Source organism: Pangasianodon hypophthalmus, chromosome 25, assembly GCF_027358585.1.
Source record: "Pangasianodon hypophthalmus isolate fPanHyp1 chromosome 25, fPanHyp1.pri, whole genome shotgun sequence".
Lineage (NCBI taxonomy): Eukaryota > Metazoa > Chordata > Actinopteri > Siluriformes > Pangasiidae > Pangasianodon > Pangasianodon hypophthalmus.
The window spans coordinates 6,426,846-6,451,069 of record NC_069734.1 but is presented as its reverse complement, the minus strand read 5'-3'; the positions used below and the strand labels follow the sequence as shown (position 1 = coordinate 6,451,069).

Here is a 24,224-nt window from a genome sequence, read left to right as displayed (position 1 = left end):
ATGTCATACTACCATCTCCATGCTTTTTAGGTTTGTGTATCCACACTTGTCTAATTCAATTGATTTCTTTGTATCTCATTCATTTTTAAATACAATAATTGCCACAAGATTTCATGGCCACAAAGTAGATCTCAAGAAGCTTAACCCATGGCCTTAACATATTAATTTATGGCCACACTTTATTAAAAAAATAACCACCATGTCACTTCAGCAGCTCTGTAAATGACTGAGAAAAAAATCAGTTTACTTTACAGATATCAGACAGAAACAGGATATACAGTATTACTACATACTATTCCTGATTGTATGCAGCTCAGTATGCAGTTTGCCAAAATGATCATTTGGTAAACTATAGTGTTTACTAACTGACTAACAATAGCAGTCAGTCAGATTCACTTGTGGACACAGAATTACCACAAACTGCTTCAGTTTTGTATTTTCACAGTTACTATGACCAAAAACTTGGTCACTTTTGGTGGTTGAAGCCAAAAATCACTATTATGAGGCAGCAGAAAAGCTTAAATGTAAATAAAGCAACAGCACAAACTAGCATTAACTAGCATAAATCATTAACAGTATGTTCTGTACCCATAACAGACAGTTTATAATTAAAGAGACTTTGAAGAGAAATATTAAAAGTAAATCTACTAATGTGTTAATGACTAACTTAGCCACAATAACTAATAAAAAAAATAGTATACTAACAAAAGATTTAGCCATAGCTAACAGTTGTTTGTTAACCTTAGCTTGTTCACATAGGCACATGCATGCCTGGTTACCTGCAGCATTTAGATAAAAATACACAGTATATGCAGTATAAGCATGATGTTCAGATGTATAGTCGCAGTATTGTGGCTTGTTTTTATTTTAAAAATGAAATGACCGTGTCGTGACCGTGTGTGTGTGGGATGGAGTTAACCATGAAGATACCTCTGGCCGCATACTTGCATGCAAATTTGGCCAGACAAGTACATAATTTGGGCATCTTCGCAAACTAGAAATATTCATGTTCTTCGCATACTGCTTTGCACTGTATGAGTATTGACCTCTTTAAGCCCATGGTTCTCAAAGTGGGCTCCGGGAATCCCAAAGCAGTCCATGAAGTATAGCCAGGGGGTCTTAATTTTTGTATCACAGTGGCGGAAACCACAATCCACCATTATCAAAGTTATTATGCCTATAAATAATGTCAACTGGTGGAAAATTGAGAAAAAAAAAAACCTCTGGCTCCAATAAATAGCCATAATATTATTGTACACATTTAAAAATGTGCCTAATATTTCAAATAATTTTTAAATCAAATTTGTAGTACAATTCAATTCATTTGTATAGCGCTTTTAACAATGGACACTGTCGCAAAGCTGCTTTACAGAAACATATAAATTCCAGATATAAATTTTAAATTCATAAATTTATCCCTAAATTGTGATTTTTTTACAGATAGTAGGGGATCCCTGACTGTCCAAAGTTTGAGAACTCTCAATTTAAATTACCTGAAAGCCTGATCGAGTAAAACACAAGAATTTAAAATGCATAAGAGTTTATACAGCTGACTCTAAGGAATTATAACTGATACCGGAATAAATGTCAGACCTACCCTGTGCTGTACTATCCATATATCTAATTTATTATCACAGAGATAACTCACATGGCTGTTTTTCCTGTAAATTTCCAGTCATTAAAAAGAGGCACGGTTCAGCGAAGCGATCCAAACAGAGGTACACTTGGGCAGGCTCGAAGCGGAGAACTCATCAGGCCTCATGCACGTCTGTCTGTTTGTTCAGCATATTTAACTGACTAATTGGCCTGCACTCCTTAGACAAATATTTTCCAGCAGCAGGAATGAAAATGGGAAATCAGAGTCGCAGAGAAACGTTCAGGGAGATAGATAGAGAGAGAGAGAGAGACAGAGAGAGAAACAGATGCGGAGGCTCTATTTTCCTTTGGAGATTGCGAGACACTTGGGTATTTTTTGGATTCTGCTTTTACTGTTTTCCAAACTCCCTGTCAACACATAGTGTACCTGTGTGTGTGTTTGTGTGTGTGTGAGTTTAAGCATGTGGCCTTTTCCTGAGATGCCAAGGCCCCATATTTGTACAGGAAGCTGATAGATTTAGCTGATGTAAACACAGTAAGACAATCAGAAATGTCCAAGAGTGGCTGACTTGTGAGGAAAAAAGCACACGCTTGCAGCAACGCTGACTGGCACAAACCGAAAGATTGCAATTCTAAGTGTGTCACTAATCGTCAAAATATACAGAAGCCCTGAACCTCAAGTTAAAAAAAAAAAGTTGTTATTTTGACTTAATATTTCATTATTTCAACTTAACTCATTATTTTGAGTTGTTTCATTATCATCTTGACTCCTAACAATTTAAAAGGACATAATTTGATGGTCCATAACTGAACACATTTAAGTGAATTACCAATCACTGGACATACATACTTATGTCAAGTGAATTCCACTAAAGCTTCCACATCTGGCTTATGTACTACCTGGGAAACAGCATAAGGCATACGAATTATAAGCTAATATTCTATAAATTAGTCTTATTCCTAGATTGTGGTATGTCAAATATTAAGTCAAACTTAATATTTATATAGATTTAATTTAAGACTTAAGATTTATATAACTTAAAATAATGAGTTATGAAGTCAAAATATTGGGATATTAAGTCTAATTGACAACATAACCCGATTAATGATTTATCAAGTTGAAATAATGAGATATCAAGTCTAACCGACAATATAATATCTTGATATAAGTTATCAAATCAGAATAAAGAGATATTAGGTCAAAATAATGACATAGTACTTAATGTTTCACAACAATATAACAGCTGGAAAGCACATTCCCAACATAACTCAACATCTTGTGTATATTAATATAACTATAATTTATTGTAGCTAACTGAATAACGACAGAGCAGAAACGGTGTTAAGAGCCTTCTCTGAGAGATTTAGTGCTATTCCCTAAAAGCGAAATTGTAGAAAATGTGCCATGTTACACCACTCATAACATTTACAACATGTACAAAAGCTGCTAAAAGTCGCGGGAGCAGTAAAACTCTGGAAAAACAAACTGCACTCACAGCACCACCAGGCTGGAGAGGTTGGCGAAGGCGCTGTCCGGGATGTGGCCGATGCGGTTGAGTGCCAGCGTGAGCGCCTGCAGGTTCCCCTGATGTTGCAGAGGCACGACTGGAACCTCGGTCAGACTGTTATCATCCAGCCACAGGTGTCTGAGCTGCTGCAAGCCCTGGAAACTGTCCTCAGGCACCACTGTGATGTGGTTCGCATCCAAGCGCCTGGTGAGAGACAGGTTCAAGTCAAATCGACTGTTACTGTCATTCTAGCTATACACATGGATACAGTAGGAATGGCATTGTAGACCTTAAGCAGAGCAGTGAACTTCAGTCCAAGAGGTTTATTAAATTAACTACTTTCAAGTAATACCTCTTTTTATAGGCCACATACTTTGGTACGTTTTTTTTTTAAATATTTATTTAGACAATGAATGCATGCCAAAATAAAATATGTTAAAACGTAGCTCACAATGAATGGCATGCATTGATTCAGATCTGTCTTCTCATAGTCATTTAACCAAAAAGTATAAAACCCATCTGGACTTGCATTAGGAAACTAAAAGTAGAATGCTGGATCTAAAACATTTGAATATGCACTTTTTGTCTTTGAATATGTAAATATTAAAATTCAACTCTGAATGGTATTCAAACAGTGAAATCTCTCTTCCACAGCCCTACTCTAGTCACAGGACTAGATAAAGTGAAAGAAAGACAGAGAGAAGGGAAATTAGATCGAAATGTGGTAAATGTGGTCATTTTAAGTGTTTTTTAAATTATTTTTTTCATTTTTAAAGTGTTATTTTAATTTAAGCAACACTGAAACTCAAAGTTTCTTGTCTATTGGACAAGATTCTACACCATGTTGATGCTTTTTTGAGTGATTTAAGAAATCCAGGCTTTCTATTTTGTCTTCTTGCAATTTTACTAAAAAACTAATTGTATGAAGAAAAAAAAAGTTAATATTTAAAGACCATCTTAAAGTCTTAATGTCCAGATATTTTTTGACTTTTTCAAATCAATACAATTCTGCAAGTGTTACATGTAAAATCATTTAAACTTATAAAAAAGGTAATAAATCTATTATACTCATTCAGTATACTTTATTGTGTTACAGATTTAATTTAAAATAGATTGAGTTTCACTTTTAGGCCATTAATCTACATACAATAATTCGTAATGACAACATTTTGGGCTGGACTCCAAGCATTATGTCTGGCAAAAACCATGTATTGCTTATCAACTAGTTAATACCATCACTGCAGGTGAAGCATGGTGGTGGCGGCATTATGCTACGGGGATGCGGAGACTGGTCATGACTGAGGGAAGGATGAATGCAGCCAAATACAGAGAGGTCTCTGAAGAAAACCTGCTTCAGAGTGATTTATTGATTTTTGACTCGTGTGTAGGTGAATTCCCAAGATACAAGAATACGGGAAGTGAACACAACCTGCAAGTGCATATATCACAAACACACAGACACACACACACTCCTACTTATCCTCACACACCCCGAACACACAGCATCAGTTGAGAACAAACACACAAATACACCTGCTCAGCTGCTGAGGTACAGAAAACAAAAAGATCAGGGCTTGGGTTAGCTAACCCGCTATAACATCATCACTGTGTGTGTTGCCAAGGTGTTAAGAGAGCACTTAATGTTACACTCCGCCACACATGCCTTTTCCATGATCTTTCCAGGTGAGAGGTCAGAGGCCACACCTTGGAGGGCACGGGGCCAAAGCAAGCTGAGTTGTGCCAAATACTGCATCCACTTAACAGATCTGAGTCACTGTTTGTGTATTCACTGGCACACATGGGAGGTTTTGAGCTAAGAGGTGAAGAATGTGTCCAGAAAAAGGGAGTGTATGTAAAACATTAGCTATATGAACAAAAATGTTTTCGGGAATTTTTAAAAGTTCTGATTAAACCTCAGTTCTGATAATTAAACACAAAGCGTTCTGTGTTATGGTCTATTAGTGTTTCTTGTGCTGGGACACGGAGACCTTGTGCTACAATATTGTTACCAGTGTCAGAGATATGATGTAATTCCCAAGTGTTCTCGACACATAACCGGTCTTCAGTGGTGACCCATGAATGAACATGGACACTGGGGATGGAGGGAGATGATGGGAGATGGGTAAGAATGGAGGGTGGGAACATCCTGTTTATGAATGACCCTGAATTTCAGTTCGGAAGATTACGTGGTTCGTGTGGAAGGATGAACGGTGCAGGAGCAGCGCAGGCGTGCACCAGGGGTTGTGTTCAGACAGGATTTCAGCCGCCATCCATCATCCTCTATGAGCGTCACTGCTAGTACATAACACACACAAGCACACGCTATCCTTATGGGGGATTTCCCTAGACGTCTGTAGGTAATACTGCTGGATGGATCTACACCCAACCCTAAACCCAACCTCAAAAACCTGTCACTTTTAATGAAAGCTTATAGGGACCAGCTACAGATATAGGCTACTTATCAAAGATCTATAGCTAGCTCTAGTCTCATGCCAGTGCTGATCTAATGCTGGTGTGTTGCTCATTTGTTTGTCTTGTCTGCCTTTTTTTTTTTTTTTTTTTTTAAGATCGTGGATTATGGACTGTTTGCTCGCACTTGTGTAAGTTTCTGTGTTTGTGTCTACCTCTTAAACCGTAGAACCAGAAGACAGAATACACACTTAGACTTCTGTCAGCTGTCAGCCAGCCAATTACTTCTATCACTAAACTCTCAGTGTCAAATCTGTAACCGAAATCTAAATGTATATCATTATGAAAATAACAAATACTTAAATGGAAGGAAAGGAAACGATGTGATTAGATATCACAGCAATATCACGCTTCTTGATAACATTTTCACTCTAACCAAAACTTTTTATATGATATACTTTTTAAGTTACCACCCGTCAGAAATAAATCAAATACAGAGAACATATAATCCCATGATCTGACCTAACTTTTGAACTTGCTCCATGATAGAAAAAAGAAAGAAAAATAGGGACTACGAGAAGGTTAGGCTGGAACATTCCAAAAATAACATTCCTGCAATGTTCTGAAAACATCTGCTATAATAATAATTTGCCTCACAATGTTATTATAACTTCTACCACATCACTGTTGAATTTTTGAATCTGATGGTGCTGATTCATTTTCTATAACGGCTCTGACAAAAGTACTAGCTGTGATTCAAGTAACTGGCTTTGTTTTAGTACATTTATAATAATACGTTATTGTTTCTATAGTAACAGCACATTCACAGGGACTTGTATGGTGAACGTTTTACATAATCTCAGCCTAATAATACATGGATTAAGAAAATGTGCTGGTAATTAACAAAATAAAACATAGTAGGCGATATGGTGAAGCTTCCATTAAGTAGACGTTTATTTAACATTTATGGAAGGAGTCTCCAGTGTCAGTGCTTTGATAGTTTTTGTCTAACTGTCTAACTGTAATTTTAAAGCTGACTGTGAAAAACTCGACAGACTCAGTGTTTAAATGTTTATATGGCTACTTGCACATGAATTGGGTTGAGATTTGAATTGTGTTTACATTTCCATTATTTTGTTTAGAACATGTATATCTATGATATCTAGGAGTTGAGCAAAATGTTCCCACAATTCAGGCCACACTCCTTGCTCCTGAATGTTATCATTAAGTACAGTGTACAACCCTTAAGGCTTTTACCTAATCAGTATCCACTTCCTACTCTGAGTAAACACAAATACAACCTGCACTTGTTAAGAGACCTTTATAGAGCCATGTACTAACCTTGGTTAAACATTGCCTTCATGGGAAAACTGACACATTCTCCTGCTCACCCTGAGCATTCTGGGAAAGGACGACTCAAAACAGCACGCGTGCCAAAGAAAGTATGCGCATACAGGTGCAGTCGTCTGGTGTCGGTCCGCGTGTTTGATTAATGCGTGCTTTTCGACAGAACCTCTCTGAGATATTTGTTATCTTAAGTGAGCGATGATCTCAGTGACACCTGCACTGGACGTGAACCCGGGCTCACTTTCTAACCTGAGGCACACTTACGCATACTTCACATATAAGACGGTACAAATCCAGCGCAGCTTGTTTAGGGTCGATAAATAAACTGCTAGTAGCCTTGGGTGTTATTTGAGAAAGCCAGTATTTCTGTATTTTATGTAACTATGATTACAGTTATGCAAACCTGTAAGAAAAAGAAAGACGTGAATCTAATGTGGATTCGAGGGCTGATTTGTAGTGGAGATGAACATGTAACAACTGCTGAAAAAGCAGTTTGTGCACAAGGAACAGATCTAGACATGTCCTACTCACACACACACACACACACACTCACACACTAACATCATAAACACACTTACATATGCACTCAAGCGACAGGTAGACAAAATAACCGAAGGCACATTCTCTCAGAAATGGCACTTTCCTTTCATCTAATTTCATCATCTTTTTTTCAGCATCCCTAACGGCTACCACTTCAACTGACACTGCCGTTCTATAGCCACCTATAACAGAGGCAATTAACAGAAAATGATACACTATAATTGCCTTCGTGTCACAATATTGACATTCTGGGCAACAAATCATCATTTCACGCTATGTGACATGCGCAACAATTTCAAAGTACAGCTGGCTGCGTAATTAGGACTGTGGTTTAGGAAGCTGTCAGTGCCAAGAACAGCGAGTGGCTTCAAACGGCCGGCGAATTTTCCCCGCGGTAGCGCAGGAGCCCCTCGGCGCGCTCGCAGGAGCCCCGTCGGAGGCTTTGAAGTGCGCTGGACCCTCGCGTGTTGCTGATTTAAGCAGAAAGGATGACATGAAAGTGGGATTGGAAGGAAGAGGTGTAGTGAGCTTCCTCTGCTTTCTGAGTGTGTGCGAATGCTGCGGGCTGCGCTGATGGCACTGTAATTAGGAAGCGGCTTGATTACAGCAACCAACCTGCAGGGGAAAGACATTCCTGTGGGACTCTATCTCTAATAACATGCTACTTCACTTTTTCCCAAATTTCCTCTTGGAAATCAATAAAGTACACCCACCCACCCATCCATCCATCCATTTTTATCACTTTCAGTTTAATATTTTTTTAATTTTAAAGTTTATCTATCTATCTATCTATCTATCTATATCACTTCCACCATAATAAATTATTCATTTTATATATCTACACATTTATCTATCTATCTGTCTGTCTATCTATCTATCTATCTATCTATCTATTTTTATCACTTTCAATATAATCACTTTTTATTTTATTTTTTTAATATCTATGCATCTATCTATTATTCTACAGTTTCTGTGTAAAATTACTAACAAATGTGTTCTGTTTTACAATTCATCTACAAAAAAAATCCCACCAAGACAAAAATCCAAAACAGCGTCTCTCTGCGAGGTTTATATTAATGTGCATGTTCTAATACATTACTGTTTCTATAGTAACATACACAGGGGCTCCTTGTAAACAGATTAAAAAAAAAACGTGTAATTGTTGATATGGTGAATTGTTCTTTGCAAGGAGACATTTTTTGGAAGGAGTCTCCAGTGTCAACACTTTGTAACACACAGAGGTAAAGCTGTAATTTGAATTTTCCAACCTGGGAAAGTCGTTGTGGGCTTTGTGGTTTCTCTGTAACATGACAAGCTGCATTTTTTGTCTTATTAACTTCAAGAGACATTAAAAAAGGGGCTGGTGAGAGAATGACTGTGTGTAGTTGTTATAAGTGACAACAAGACCTAACTTGTTTTGTGAATGTTCCAAAACCTCAAGTGTAACTGTTAATGGATAAAAGTCAGTAAAAGTGTCATTATTTAATAAGTAGAAAATCATAATCTTTGGCAAATTGCTGTCTTATAAGTGGAATTAAACACTTCAATATGTGCTGTTAATGGAAAATAATCAACTTCAGGGTGGTAGTAGCGTGAAATGAATGACACTACGTGCTGTTGATTGTTTTCCTATAACAGCAAATGTTTTATTTCTTACAGAAATAGAGAAAATACATTTTTTATGTAAAAAAAAAACGTGAAAATCAGTTTATACAGAGCCTTTTTTTTTTTTTTTTTTTTTTTTTGGGAAGAAACATGTTTCAACAGACCTGCATTAAAGGTGCAATAGTTGATTTTTTTTTAAAATTCCTTACTTCTACAAATAACCTGAAATATAGGTAGAACCTGATTAAGAACATTTTACAGACACTGTAAGGGCCACCTAAGATCCTGGGGGCGGAGCTTCGTAAACATGGGTCGGAATAATTCAAATGTTGAACCCCCCTAACTGTTAGAGACCTGATCTAAAAAAAAAAAAATTTTAAATAAAAAGACTAATCTTGCCTAATGCACCTTTAATTGACTAAATGTACACTGGAATTTAAACATTTGAATGTCTTTTTTGCTTTGAATAAAAATCTGAACAGTATTTGAACAGCAAGTCTGACCGCCCCAGAATACATGCAGAAATGTAACTATGAACATATGGCTCTGTCTGTCTATCTGTCTATCCTTCCACTCAGACTAGACAGTGCTTAAGGGCAGAAGGCGTGTTGATGTACAGATTGTTTGGAGAATCTTGATCTAAGAACCGGGCCAAGAGTCTGTGCCAGAATGCATTACTTCAGGTCCGGAGCACTGGCCCCAGCCCGCGGGGACACACAGCTGCAAAAAAACAAGTGAGGGAAGAAGGGAGTGGGGGTGGGATCTGGAGAGGTGATAATGGCAGAGAGATGTTTTTTTTTTTTCCAAATACACAGCTGGTCCAGCTCTCACAGGCAAACACACCTGAATCCATAAAACCAAGTACTACGCTGATACAGAGAACCCACAGATTAAAATACACAGCTCTGCACATTTAAATGTCTGTGTTTAAGCGAGATTAGGTGTGTGTCTGATGAGTGTGTGTGTGTGTGTGTGTGTGTGTGTGTGTTACTTACAGAGACTGCAGAGCGTGGAGGTTCTTGAGAGCAGCACTGGGAACCGTCTTCAGCTGGTTATTTTGAAGCATGCTAGAAAAAAAAAAGAACAGCAAGAGATTATTTCATCTTATTTCGAAAATTCTGCTATCATAATTCTTCAATTTTCCATGGTCTATAAAACACAAGTACTGCGAAAATTCAGCGATGAACGGAAGCACGAATGCTGAAACCAGTCGTGTGATGTTGTGGTACATAAATCCTGAAGAACATATGTTGTGCTCTAAAGTGGATTAAATCATGTTATTTACTGCACAGTGGAAACTCCAGTTTGTTAAATAAATGTGATTTGGATTATTAAATACATGATAAAGCATAGATGTAGAATCGTTGGATAGTCGTGTATGTGTATGTGTGTGTGTGTGTGTGTGTGTGTGTGTGTATACAGAATGAGCTAATCAGAGTCCACATCTCTTTTCCTTTCTCCTATTATCAGCCCACTTCGGCGTCACTCAAGTGCCACAGGCCACAAGCACAAAACTCTTGCCCTAAACTAAACCACGCTAAAAGACTCATGCTAACAAAAAGCACTTTGTCTGAAGGAGGGCTCGAGTCTGCATCCTGCTGCGTTTTGTTATTTACTTATTCAATATAACATCATTTAACCAGGCCAAGTACACTCAGGAACTTAGGTTTGTGATTGCAGATAATGGAGTAACATTAGGAGCAAAAGCACAACTTACAGTTGAGTGCAAATGAGTGCAAATGCATCTCTTTTACCATTTATCATTCATTCATCTTCAGTAAGTGCTTTATCCCGGTCAGGGACGCAATGGATCCGGAACCTATCCCAGGAACACTGAGCCCATCACAGGAGACCATGCACACGCACATTCACACACTCATTCACACCTCGGGGCAATATAGAGTAGCCATTCTACCTACCAGCATGTTCCTGGGAGAAACCTGGAGTAAACCCACGTGAGAGGACATGTGAACATCTATACAGACAGCACCCCAAGCTCAGGGTCAAACCGGGGACCCTAGAGCTGTGAGGCAGCAACACTGCCAGCTGTATCACCGTGCAGCCCTTCATTTGTCTAGAAAATCGATTTATCTTGATTTCTACAAAGTTAAAAGATGAAATGTGGATGTATCCTGCAACAGGACAGTAATCCAAAGCATCAGCAAAACTGTATAACAAGGGCAAAGAGGGGTGGGTGCCAATATTAATACTAACTGAGAGGATCCAAAAGGTGTTCAAAGGATACGAAGTAGGATAACAGAATATTTGTATCACATTCAGGATAGAAAAAGAAAATTTTTGGATCGTTATCATTATTATGATACTATTAAAATGGTAATATACACTTTGTCGTGGGGGGGGGGGGGGGGTTTGGGGGGGTGTTAGTGGCTAGTGGCTTTTGTGGCTAGTGCAAGCACTTTTGCCTCGCACCTCCGGGACTGGGGGCTTGAATCCAGCATGCTCTCCCTGTGCCTCAGGGGTTTCCTCTGGGTACTCCAGTTTTCTCCCTCAGCCCAAATGCGTTATAGGCTGACTGGCATTTCCAAATTGTCCGTAGTGGGTGAACGAGTGTGTGAGTGTGTGCAATTGTGCCCTGTGATGGGCTGGCCCAGCCCCCACATCCAGGGTGTCCCCACCTTGTTCCCTGAGTTCCCTGGGATAGGCTCCAGGCTACCCTGCGACCCTGTGTAGGATAAGTGGTACAGAGAATGGATACACTACTAGAGCACTTTTATTATCACTTAAATGTCTTGAAATGTCTAGCTGCTATAAATACAATTTTGTCTTCCTCAGACCTGTCTGTTATAGCGATGTTGCCATATGCTACATTAAAAAGGGGTAGTGCTCAATGTGTTTACGAGAAACTTCTACACGAACAACCCATGCTTGTGGTCTTGATTGTGGAAGACAAAATTCACAAGTTGTGATGCAATACTGGTGTTTATTAAAATGGCAGAACCTGTGAAAGTTGCAGTCGACGCTAAATGCAATTACTGTGTAATTCTTGTCTTGATGGGTCTTTTTTTTAAATAACTTAACAACATATTTGGGGAAAAAGCTGACATTACAAATAGTTTACCCCACCTCTGTGCCTTTATACTGTCCATATAATAAACTTATCAGTGTTGTGCTAGCTAGCAAAACCGTTCACCTCAGTTAATAGCTCCGTCATGCTTACAGCCTGTACTTTCCAGTTGTCTATCAGCAGTGTTCCTGAAACATTGACAACTTTGTCCATTGTGTGTCTGCCTTTCCATGAGTTACATATGATAGCACTAAAGATCTTACAGATTCATAGTTTCAGGGTTATTTATGGTGCACGGTTGGTTAAAATCCTTTTATTTGCTTATCGCACCACTTTTCCACTCTCTATTTCATCTTAGAATGACAAAGGTATAAATAGTGACAGTTTAAGAGATTCTACGTTAATGTCCCTCTCAAAAATATCTATTGGTAAAGATTCCATCATGGACAAGAGAAAAGAGTTTTAATGCTTTTTCTTCAGTTTATAGACAGTCCAGGAAGTACACCTTTCTATAGTCTCTAGCCAAAACCAAAACAGTGTATTGATAACGTTTAGAACAATAAAATAAAGTCAGTGTTAAAAACGGATCTGACAGAGAAGTGACATTTCCAGGGGCTGTAAACAAGTAATTGAGTTTCTAGCACCTTCTTTCCCCACGGTCATGTGACCTACAGCACTAATGATCAAGTGCCGCTTGTGTGGCCATGCGCACTACTACAACACTTATAATAAAAATCACATATTGTGTTAAAATGAGGTGTATGGAGTACATATGGAAATTTTAATGTGATATATCCATGTGTACTGTACATTATGAAGTCAGTCCCATCTCTGTGATTTATCCTGTCCAATTTGATCAGAATTACTACAGACGTCCTCCATCAATATTACTCAAACATATATCCAGGAAATAACAACAAAGTAAAAAGAACAATTAAAGGATTGGATTTTATTATTATTATTATTATTATTATTTTGTTAGGTATACTGTAATTTCAAGCTGTCACACTCGTATCTTGCACATCGAAAGCAAGATGTTGGTTTCTGTTGTTACTTACACATACTTCTCCTCTTTTTAACAACTTGATCCAAGCTCTTTGAACCAAGCTTAGTCATTCATCACATTTCTCAATTTTCATTGTCCTCCATTTATGAAAGTAAATCACATTCAAATACCAGTCATTTTCTGCAAATAGCCTTAAGCAGAGCTTCACTGGCTTCTTCCTGTGACTAATCAGACATGCTTGCCTTAGCTGCTCAGTGAAATCCTTCCTGATGCACGAGGTGTTGTAAAGCTAGTGAGTTTACCTGAGGTGATTAGACAGGTATAACTGTGGGCGGGGTCAGTGTCTGAGTGCATCACACGGTCAACAGGCAGGCCAGAAGGAGGACAGGAAGACGGAAAGAGAGCTTTATGCAAAGCAGAGCCGAGGCGACGCAGAGGGACGATAAGCTTCGACAGAACTGGCTCGCAAAACACCTCAAGGACAAAGCCGTTACATCATTACAGACGCATACCAGAGCAGAGAGCAAGGATAGGAAAGAGGGAGATAAAGAGAGAAACAGATAGACACAGATAGAGAGACAGAGCTTGTCCTGAAGCCTAGCATTAATCAGCAATGAGGCATGCTGGGAAGCCCTTCTCCATCCTGGTGACAGACCTGAAGATCCTGTAGTGGTCAGATTCCTGTTAGTCACTCAAAGCTATTAGCCAACTCAACACTCGGCCTGCTGCCTGTGATCAGTGGACGGAGACACGGAGCCAGGGAACACTTCTCCATCAATACTGCCACTCGTTCAGTCTGTCATTAATAATAACAGGCTGTCCAGTTTGAGGTGTGTGTGTGTGTGTGTGTGTGTATATGAGTGTGTGTACAGTACTTACAGTACTTTGAGCTGGTGGAGGCCAGACAGAGCTTCAGGGTGGATGAAAGTAAGATCGTTACCTGCCAATCTCCTACAGAGACAAAGAGAGAAAAAAGGAGAGAGACAGTAATTATTACAGCAATGACATATTTGTTTTAGTTTCACGTTTCATTCCAAAATCTCATCCAAAATCCAATCCATATAATCAGAAACATCTATCCAAGAGGAATTAACTAGTTCAGGGATAGCTTAAAGAAGCCATTTGTAATTTCCAGAGCTCTCTGCTGCCCTACTCCCTGACACTATTCCTCTTTTGTGCATTGACATGCTCCAAATTCTTTCTGCCTTTTAAGGAAAAGGCGTGGATCTGAGCAACCCCTTTTCCTGAGCTCATTTCTGGGCCAGAAATATTGTAAAATGGAAGCCTGAATTGAGGAAATTAGCCAAATCAAATACATCGCAATATGGTAGGTCATAATCTAAGGTATGTTTAAAATTGTTTGGATATTATATGTGTACAAACACTTTGAAATATTACCAACGGCACCTCTAAAGGTTAAAAATAAAATGATGACAATACAATAACAGCATTTTTTACATAAGATAATTATGATCAAGAGAAAAAAGGGTTAAAGAGCTACAACATATTTTAACCTGGACGAACCGACCCTAAGAGAAGCAGGAAAAAGTAAAGGCACGATGAAGGAAAAGTCAAAAACAGATACCACATTCAGCCCTGGTCTGGTCAGACACACATTTTGCTCTGCACATGGCTGTTATCAGGCCTCTGCTGTCAGCGTCTGTGTATACGTATGTGTCTGGAACCCGTTGTGTGGACGATAAGCTCTTTGCCTGAAGTTCCCTCCTGACCAAAATACCTTCTGAGGTGGCAGAATGTGGTGGATCGGTGTGAGCAGACATGTTTAAGGCCAAAAACCTGCCAGCTAATAAAATCCTTTTCGTCTCGCACACACACACAAACGTGTGCTCGCATGCACACACACAGCAACACCTGCTAATCACAGAGGGAGAGTGACAAGAGGAATTCTCTTGTCTATCTCCACTTATAAATTCTCAGAGCTCTCTTTGAGATTCAAGAATTTAGGAATGCACGACCTAAAATATATTACCTAATATAAATATGCAGTTTCTGCTATCAGTGCTACAAGCTAATATTGCGTTCATCGGTTCCACGTGATTAAATTGAGTTACATTAACGCAATTTGTTTTCGTGCATCCAAAATGATCTGCTCATGTAATTTCAAAGCCCTGAATAAAACTGAAGTCTGCACGCTCACCTGAGTTGAGGATGGAACCTGCGATGCTGGCTTTGTGCTCTTATTATACCGCTCTTGTTTTAATTAAGTTAATTTTAATACTACTGTCTTTCTTCACATCAGCGCTAATATCCTCACGAGATTTCATAACATAATTAGATCAAGTTCATATTACATGAATTGATCATATTCACTCTACATAACTGAAACAAGTCATTAGAAACTTGTTTAAATTAAATGTAGTATAAGCAATTAAATCACAGTTTGAGGAGATATGTAATATTTTTATGTAAACTATATGTACTTTCAGTGTACCTCCACTCCCTCTCTCTCTCTCTCTCTCTCTCTCTCTCCTTCACTTCCTCTGTGTGATAGGAAGAAGTTCTTGGGGCTTTAGACTTGGAGACTCCATATCATATCTCCATGTTATGCTGTACACACTTCCCGGCCCTGAGGGTGCAGTGTGTTTAGAGAGGCCATGTCGAGCTCTACGTCTGAATGCCAGCGGTGCCAGGAGCCATATGGAGTCCTAACACAACTGGAGAGACACTCTGAGTCTCTTATCGTATTTTATGCCTAGTGTTCTCCTCTGAGCGTGGTGAAGCGCTCCACAATACTGTGCAGCTCCTGGATCAACCTGGAACTGAAAGGAGCTTGACTTTGATTTTTACCATTTGATTTAAACGATGTGTCTAATGTTTGAGGATGCAAAATATTTTTTTTGTTAATGTGACAGAAAGATTAATTAGAAAAAAAAGGACTGAATATAGTACAATACAAGCCATTTTCAGTAGCAGTACTCTCACAGGAATGCAGTCCATGAGGTAATTTTTTATGCTATTATTGGTATTAAATATTAAACTAAGAACTGTTTGGAACTGCATATTTGCATTGCTAGCACAGTCATATTTACTGCTGCACATGTTGTAACACAGCTAATGTTGCCAAAACTAGGCTTAAAGCTAATTTACACACAGATGGTGTAACCAGCTTTACACAAATCTGATGTTTTTTTTTTCTGTCATGTTAGAAAAACTATAACACAAAGAAGCAACAGCAAATTATTAAACCTGAGGAACATCAGGTTGTTCTGTAAAGACTATAACATAAAGAGCTGCAAGGACACGCCCACTGACTAAACAGATGTAAACACTGCTAGTCCAATCACAAGGCCAGTTATCTAGGGCTGTGACGATTCATTCATTTTGTTGTTTTTGATGCGTTGATTTGATTTTTGTGTAATCTGTGTTTAATATGCAAAACCGATTTGCATTCTTGTGCACTGCGTTACTTATTCATTAGCAATTATTATAGTACTTTTTGTAATAATGTTTCAGCACATGGTACTTAGTGTGGTCTCAAGACAACAGTGCATGCACTGCAGTAATTTCTATGCACAGTAACTTCAACACAGTCACTCAAATCTGCTGTGTGTGACTTGTGGCCTAATTCACAAGGACATCCTTACATTTAAAAAGTCCAACTTGTTCGTTTTGGAGACACATCCAAGTGTTAATATAACGCTTGGGTCTTAATGCATGGTATCATCAGCTTAAGCTACTTTTCCTCATGAGAGGAAAAAAAATCATTCTTTCCTGCCTATGAGCCTCATTTCCAGCTGCATCGAGAGAGAGAGAGACAGAGAGAGGGTTAAGAGGAAAAGAAAGAGAGTGGAAAGAAGAGTAAAACTGCTTTAACTGGAAGGCTGAGGACATGACAGAAGCATCTTATCAGCCAGGATGATCATAGGGGTGCAGATCTACAGCGCTGAGGCACAGAGTACCACACACACACTTGCATGGAGAAACAAGACTGTGGAAAGTTTCCTCAAGCAAATGCACATTTACTTTCCCATTTGCTTTCCATGAAAGCTTGAAAGCTGTTGTTTATGTATGTGGGAGTAAATGTGCAGCGAGTGCTAACACATCTGGTAGTCCTGTGTATTCCACTCTATAGACACGAGCTACACAACAGCTCATGGCCTTTCACTCTCATTCTGGTTTGGCCGAGTCTCAAAGCCACCGATTAGGGTCATGCACACACACACACGCTCCTCTGCGCAGGGAGGTTAGATTCTCTGGGCTCTGGAGACGACATCCCTGATCTTTATTTGCCTGCAGCGCATGTAATCTGGGTTCTGCGGTCGCTGGGCTCGGCTGTACAGGCCGTCTTCGGGAACAGCTGTGCAGTAAGTCACTGCTGAGGAAACGCTGCTAGGAAATCGCACACAACTAAACTAAAGTAGTGCAGCAAACTTTTAAGAGAAAGGAGTTCAAAAATAACCTGAAATTTCACAGTACAGAATTCTGATCATGACAGATTACAGCTGTTTATAAATAATTACGTCCTTTTTTTTTTTTTTTTACACAGCCAAAATCTGTTTCTTGCAGAAAAATGACTAATATTCATAAATTCCATTCCATTTCCTCTGCTCTGTTGTGTAATATAGGTGTTCATAGAAAATTCTTACGTATTTAGGTAGAAATAATGTTGCAACTGTCATTCAGACTGAAGGGCCACATTACAATTCAAACATAAATACTAATGCAATTCAACTTCTTAGCCAAAACCAAAACCCGAAATTCACTGAAAACCAGGGACAGTAAACTGAAACACTGAAATCTCCTGGATTTGTTAAAATTCATATTACTTAGCTTTTTCGAATTGTTGCATAAATGCAATTGTTTGCTTTACTTTTGCCTTTCAAAATTAAAAAGCATTAATTAAAAGCAATTTTTAAATGCGTAATACAACAAAAACAAATCATATCACAATATTAGAAAACATTTCTACGATACACAATATGTATCGAGATACACTGTATGACCAAAGTTTGTGGACATCTGACCATCACACCCATATGTGCTTGCTGAACGTCCCATTCCAGATTTAGTTTCCCTTTGCTGTTATAATAACCCCCACTCTTCTGGGAAGGCTTTCCACTAGATTTTGGAGCGTGGCTGTGGGGATTTGTGTTCATTCAGCCATAAGATCATTAGTGAGGTCAGGTAGTGATGTTGGTGAGGAGGCCTGGGGTGCAGTTAGTGTTCTAGCTCATCCCAAAGGTGTTCAGTGGGGTTGAGGTCAGGGCTCTGTGCAGGACACTCGAGTTCTTCCACATCAACCTTAGCAAACCCTGTCTTCATGGAGCTCGCTTTGTGCACGGGGCACTGTCATGCTGGGACAGGTTTGGGCCTCTTAGTTCCAGTGAAGGGAAACTGTAATTCTACAAAGAGATCCTGTACAATGTGTGCTTCCTACTTTGTGGCAACACTTTGGGTAAGAACCACATATGGGTGTGAGGGTCAGATGTCCAGCAGCAGGACAGTAGTGCTAAATTAAAAAAAAAAAAAACATTAACTAGACCGGGTTTGGTGATTAAAAAAACAGGTTAATGTCTACAAAAATAAATAAATAAAAAAAGAATAAATTCTACAATTTCCAATTTTAAAGATTCTGATAGATAAAATTCTAACATAAAAATCAGCTGATTTCCAGTCAGCAGGTAGATAAAAATATAATTAAACCTGAAATATGTCATAAAAGTAGAGTCATATAATTTAGGACAATATGGGTATTATATTGTCATACTGTCCAGCCCTACTGACAACATGCTCTATAAAACTGGGCTGATAATAAGTAAGATAATCTAAATTTATTATATATGCAAATATTATACTGCATAATGAATGGAATATAGAGGAACAGCTATCAGAATTTACAGCAGTTTTTCTCTTTCAGCAGAAAAGTCATTGGATAAAATTTCAATGCATCCCTAATAAAAAGCTACACTGAGCTTACAAATGAATATTACTGTTTTTAATCTTATTTCAGCCCAAATGCACATTTCCTGTGCAATGATCTTAGATAATCCCACATAAAATAATAAACCCACTATAAAATAGGTTTATGATGTTGTAATTTGGTGCTGCGATTGACTAACAACAGGTAATAATAACCTGCATTGCGTAAATCAATTATCATTATCATTATCATACTGAATAAAGAGCAGCTATTCATGCGGCGTTGGACAAATGACAAATTCATGAGCTAGACCGCTGGGTAAGTGAAAGCTCCAAGTGTACTACCTGTGTTTTGGTTGCCTGGAAACCTAACTTACTAGGCTGGTTAGTTAATTGGTAGTTAATGTAATGCAATGGAATAATATCTGGCAAGATAGCTAGCTAGTTACGTGCATTAATAGAGAGCAAGAGAAACAAACAAGTACATGAAATCCGGTGAAGGGGACAACTTTATGTCCTGGCTAGTGATTTGTCCACTCCGGTATACAATAGAGTTAATAATAGAATATAAAATCACCTGCAATGTAACATCTGAATACACAAACAACTGTAAAGTAGATAACTTAGACATCCAGTTACTCACACAGGGCATGCAAACGTGAAAGTACACACAATCTTCACTAATCTTAAAACACACACATAGACTAGTCTAGTAGTCGATTAATACATTCACTAGTAGCCGCTGTGGAGATGCTGATTAGTCGGGGAGGTGGAAAATACGGTGAGGCAGATGACAAGAAAATACAGGTATGCGTTAAAGAAAGCAGGTTACTTTAATTGTTAAATATTTCAGACTGTATGAAGCCATTTCTACAGTCAACTGCACAAGACTACACTGAAAAGTCTCTTAAATTTTCTTTTGCTTTAATAGACCATTAACAGTTTGATATCACTTATCGCATGAAGTGGAAACGTGTGTGCAGGACTGTTTATTAATCCCACTCCTGCCCATTCCTGAAGGAATTCTCCTGCCGTTCTTTTTGTTGTCCTTTAAAGCTAAATAAAATTGGAAAAGTGTGAATGAGTGCTTTCAGAGCCACGGGTTGCAGATCACTATCCAATTCCACTCAGCTAGTTTAGAGTCAGATCAGCAGTGCGTGCTAGCTCAGAGAGGACATTCCAGAGATGAGCTTAGAGCTTTCACGCTGTGCTGCCTGCTCTAAGTTTCAGCATCAATCATTTCAGCTGAGCTGCCAGCTCGTCCATGCGAGATTTTAAGAATCGCTATCACCTTAAATAAAGTTACTTTAACTATAGAACACATGACTAGTCAATTACTGTTTTAAATTACTGGTCAACTATTAGTACTAAAAATTTGTGGTCTCTCTCTCTCTCTCACACACACACACACACACACACACACACACACACACACACATACACACACATACACACACATAGATACACACATCTGGGGAGGATTAGTACCTGACAGCTTTATATATGTATCTATCAGGCTGAATGGCTGAATGACGTATAAGTGGGAAGCAAGTGTGTGTGTGTGTGTGTGTGTGTGTATTGCGTGACTCTGAGGTAGAGAATGTTTCTCTGTGGTGCTGTGGGTTTGTCCCTCCCTCTTGCTAAGTCTGCCTGGAGGACAACAGCCACAGGTCTCGCACACACACACACACACACACACACATACACACACACACAAACTGTAATGTAATGAGTGCTGCACTAATGACTACACTAATGAAAAGACAGAAATGACTCTTTAAATGCACAGGCTCTTCATACATCTTTCTCTCATTAAACCCGTCAGTCTTTCACTAATCCAGCGCTGAAGAAGAATGATCGTGAACTCATGACCCATGATCACTGAGCCCTTTAGTACACGCTGAACCGATGACAACCCAAAAACGAATGTACATATTAAAAAAAAATAACCCCGTCCTCCTGAACTCCTTCTGTCCCAGGAACCATTGTTTTGCCCTCTTCCTTCCTGCCTCGCATTCCTCTGCACAAAGCGCTGAAAAGTAAATTGCTCTCTGACAAAGCGCTTGTAGGCCCCGTGTTTGGGAAAGAAGGTGCAGAGATTGGGGTGGCTGAAAGACGTGAGCGGGCGTAAGAAAACACACTCCTGTTCTGAAAAGAAAAGAGGAGAGAAGAGAAGAAAAGTGCAGGATAACAATGCGGTGGCTTTTAGGAGCTGGTCATCGGGGCCTTCTGGGAGTGGCGCTACCTGCTATCAGGTAGACAGATGATATCTGCGCTTCCCACACGGCCGGCGCAGACGGACAGACACAGAGCGATTGGGAGAGCCAAACAGACAGCAGGAGATTAGGCTCATCTAGCCGATGCACTTTCAGGCGCATTAGCACATGCTCTGGCCACAGCATTGTTATCCTTCGCTTTTCTTCTCTTCCCTCCTCTTTTCTTTTCAGGACAGGAGTGTGTTTTCTTACGCCCGCTCAGGCACTTTGACTTAATGCGCTTATCAAATAACATTCAAGTAAATATGTGAGAAATTAAAAAAAAAAATCAGTGATTATATCATAAGCATTATTATAAATAGAGGTCTCTGATATTAAAAGATTGAATTTTATCATAAAGGAGACAAAATTCACAACAAAATCATCAACCTTGCAGACTTTTACATGCTTTAGTAACCGCTTATTTAATTAGGATTAGATAATACCTTAAAACATATTTTATACTTTAAATACTAGTCATTTCAGTTTTGTTTTGTTTTTGAAAATATATTTCATTCAAAATTCTCCCTCATTATTATTATTATTATTATTATTATTATTATTATTATAAAAGGTTCATTTTTATTGTAATACTTTAATATTATTGTCATTACAATCTAATTTAAAGTTTAAAGACAACCTTAAAACCTGTAGCAACACATACAGTACTTAGAGAGTACTACAGATACATAATGAATACACCTGAGTGCAAAAGTTTGCATCCCCATGGTCACTGTGTGCAAAAAAAGTAATGTATACCACTATCTGTTTTTTAAATATATAAAAATTAAATAAATAACTAAACTCCAAGCTAAAAATGAGAGTGTGTCTTGTAACAAGCCACCAATCCAAAACCTAATGCTAAATCAAAAGAATTAATTGAATACAAATAAGGCTAAAAATCTCAGATATGTATTTATAGCATACTGAGAAAGAGGATGCAAACATTTAAACTGATATTATATTATTATACACAGTATAATATTTTATATTATTATATATTAGTATAGAATTTTTACTATATATTTAACATATTAACATACACTAAGTAACATTTTTTTTGTTACTCGTGATAATGAAGGACCATCTATGAATCCTAACACACTAAACCGTCCTGCTGTTATACAAGACATTTTAGACAAACGATGGAGAAGACGGAAAGAAGAAGACATGATGGACTTACAGTTCCTCCAGGTACGGCAGGTTCTTGAATACATTCGCAGGTAGCTCTGTGATGTTGTTCATGCTCAGGTCACTACAAGAAAAAAAGAAAAAAAACACAAACACACACTCAGTTGTAGAAGTGCAGTAGTTTCCATATATTTATTGCAACCTGGTGATTATAATTTCAGGACCGTGGAGACCTGGCTTCTTTCGGCTGCTCCTGTTAGGGGTCACCACAGTGGATCGTTGGTCCGCATATTTGATTTGGCACAGTTTTTACACCGGATGACCTTCCTGACGCAACCCTCCCCAGTTGTATCCGTACTTGGGACCGGCACTGGGAGTGCACTGTCATGTGCTGGTTCCCTGGCTGGGAATCAAACCCGGGCCATGGCAATGAGAGCACCATGGCCTAACCACTAGTCCTCCAGGGACCCATAATAAGTGTTATTAATGTAACCAGAAGAGTTTTTGTTTGTAGTTCCCGTATAACTTCCGCATAACATTTTCGACGAAGATTGGCATTGTCATTGATGCCTTTTCGCGTCAGAATTTACTGTTCTTGGCTCCTGCGCTGTCAAACATCCTATAACCAGCGTGAAAGAGTGTTGCTACATTAATAATGGTTAATAATAATGGTTAATGTGGTTCCTTGAACTGCTTAAGCATTGTCAAATTCAAACAAGTTAGCCAACGTTAGTGTAACTGTAATGAGGGATATACAGCATACAAAGACCCAGTCTGTACAGTTCGGGGAAGAACCACATATGGGTATAATGCTCAGATGCAAAATTTTGTTCATTTAATGCATATTTATGGGAACTCAACAATTTTGCCCAAATCACTTTTTTCCACTTGTTTGATTTTTAATCTGACATTCAGTAGGCATGTAATGATTTGCTCAGATGCTTGCATCTGTATCTGGGTGTCTTCCAAACCCAGAAGTGAAAAGATCTGGTTAGATGTAATTGCTTTGGTGTTTAGACTTCAAGAAAAAAAAAAAATCAGATAGGTGAATAAAATCAGATGTGACGGCCCCTCTATGCAAAAAAATCTAACACAGACATGTTTGACTTTCTGGTCTTTCACACCTCTCTGAACAGAATTGCACGTGATGTGGGCCAGTAAATCTCAGGCGTAACACTTGACACTGCCGTGTATATGTCTAATCACTGCTTTGATCATGATTTCTGCTGTTCTCCAATCTTAATCACCACATACATCACAATTAAGAGCTCAGCCCTCACCGCCCATGAGCGGGAAAGTGTGTGTGTGTGTGTGTGTGTGTGTACATGCTCTATCCCCCACTCCCATCCCATTTGATCTATTTGTATCAGATACAGCTACAGCCCAACCTGCCTCCTTGAGCTGATGTTGCTGATTCACACGTTCAAGAGCGCTACGCTCGGGAGGGTAGATAAGTCCTGATTCCAGATCAGCGGCTGAGATGAAGAGGCTACGCTACAATAATAGAAAGGAATCCTAAATGAGAGCTTATCGGAGATGTGATCGCTGGCATTGAGGTGCTCCGTGATACTGTACCATGATCATCTACTCCTCTTGTCATGCAAGTATGACATCAGAAGTGCACAGGCACTGCTCTGTTTCCTCTCTTCGTTTGAAATGCAGCTCACGTGTTTCCAAGAGCCTGCACTAACTTGAGGGTCTTCGCAGACCAAAAATACACCCCAAACAAAGGCCTTGAGATCCAACTGCCCCTCCCCCATCTCCTTCTCTCCTTCTCTCTCTGTGTCTCTCTCTTTCTCTCTTTGAGGCTCTGAGGAGCGACGCACAGCTTGTAGGTGGTACAGCATGTAGCAGCATGACAAAAATGTAGAAGTGTCTTCCCTTTTCTCATTCTCTCTCTTATAACTGCCTATTATTCTTTC

General features: G+C 38.9%; 1 protein-coding gene across 1 annotated transcript in view; it reads right to left on the bottom strand.

Moving 5' to 3' along the window:
- Positions 1 to 24,224, bottom strand: part of lgr4 (leucine-rich repeat containing G protein-coupled receptor 4) — a 72,730-nt gene that overhangs the window by 22,150 nt on the left and 26,356 nt on the right. Inside the window, exons 2-5 of the mRNA XM_026937587.3 lie at positions 22,355 to 22,426; positions 13,916 to 13,987; positions 10,001 to 10,072; positions 3,093 to 3,308 (exon numbers count right to left, since the gene is read on the bottom strand). Of these exons, the coding sequence (XP_026793388.1) occupies positions 3,093 to 3,308; positions 10,001 to 10,072; positions 13,916 to 13,987; positions 22,355 to 22,426 (432 nt within the window). The remainder of the gene's footprint in view (positions 1 to 3,092; positions 3,309 to 10,000; positions 10,073 to 13,915; positions 13,988 to 22,354; positions 22,427 to 24,224) is intronic.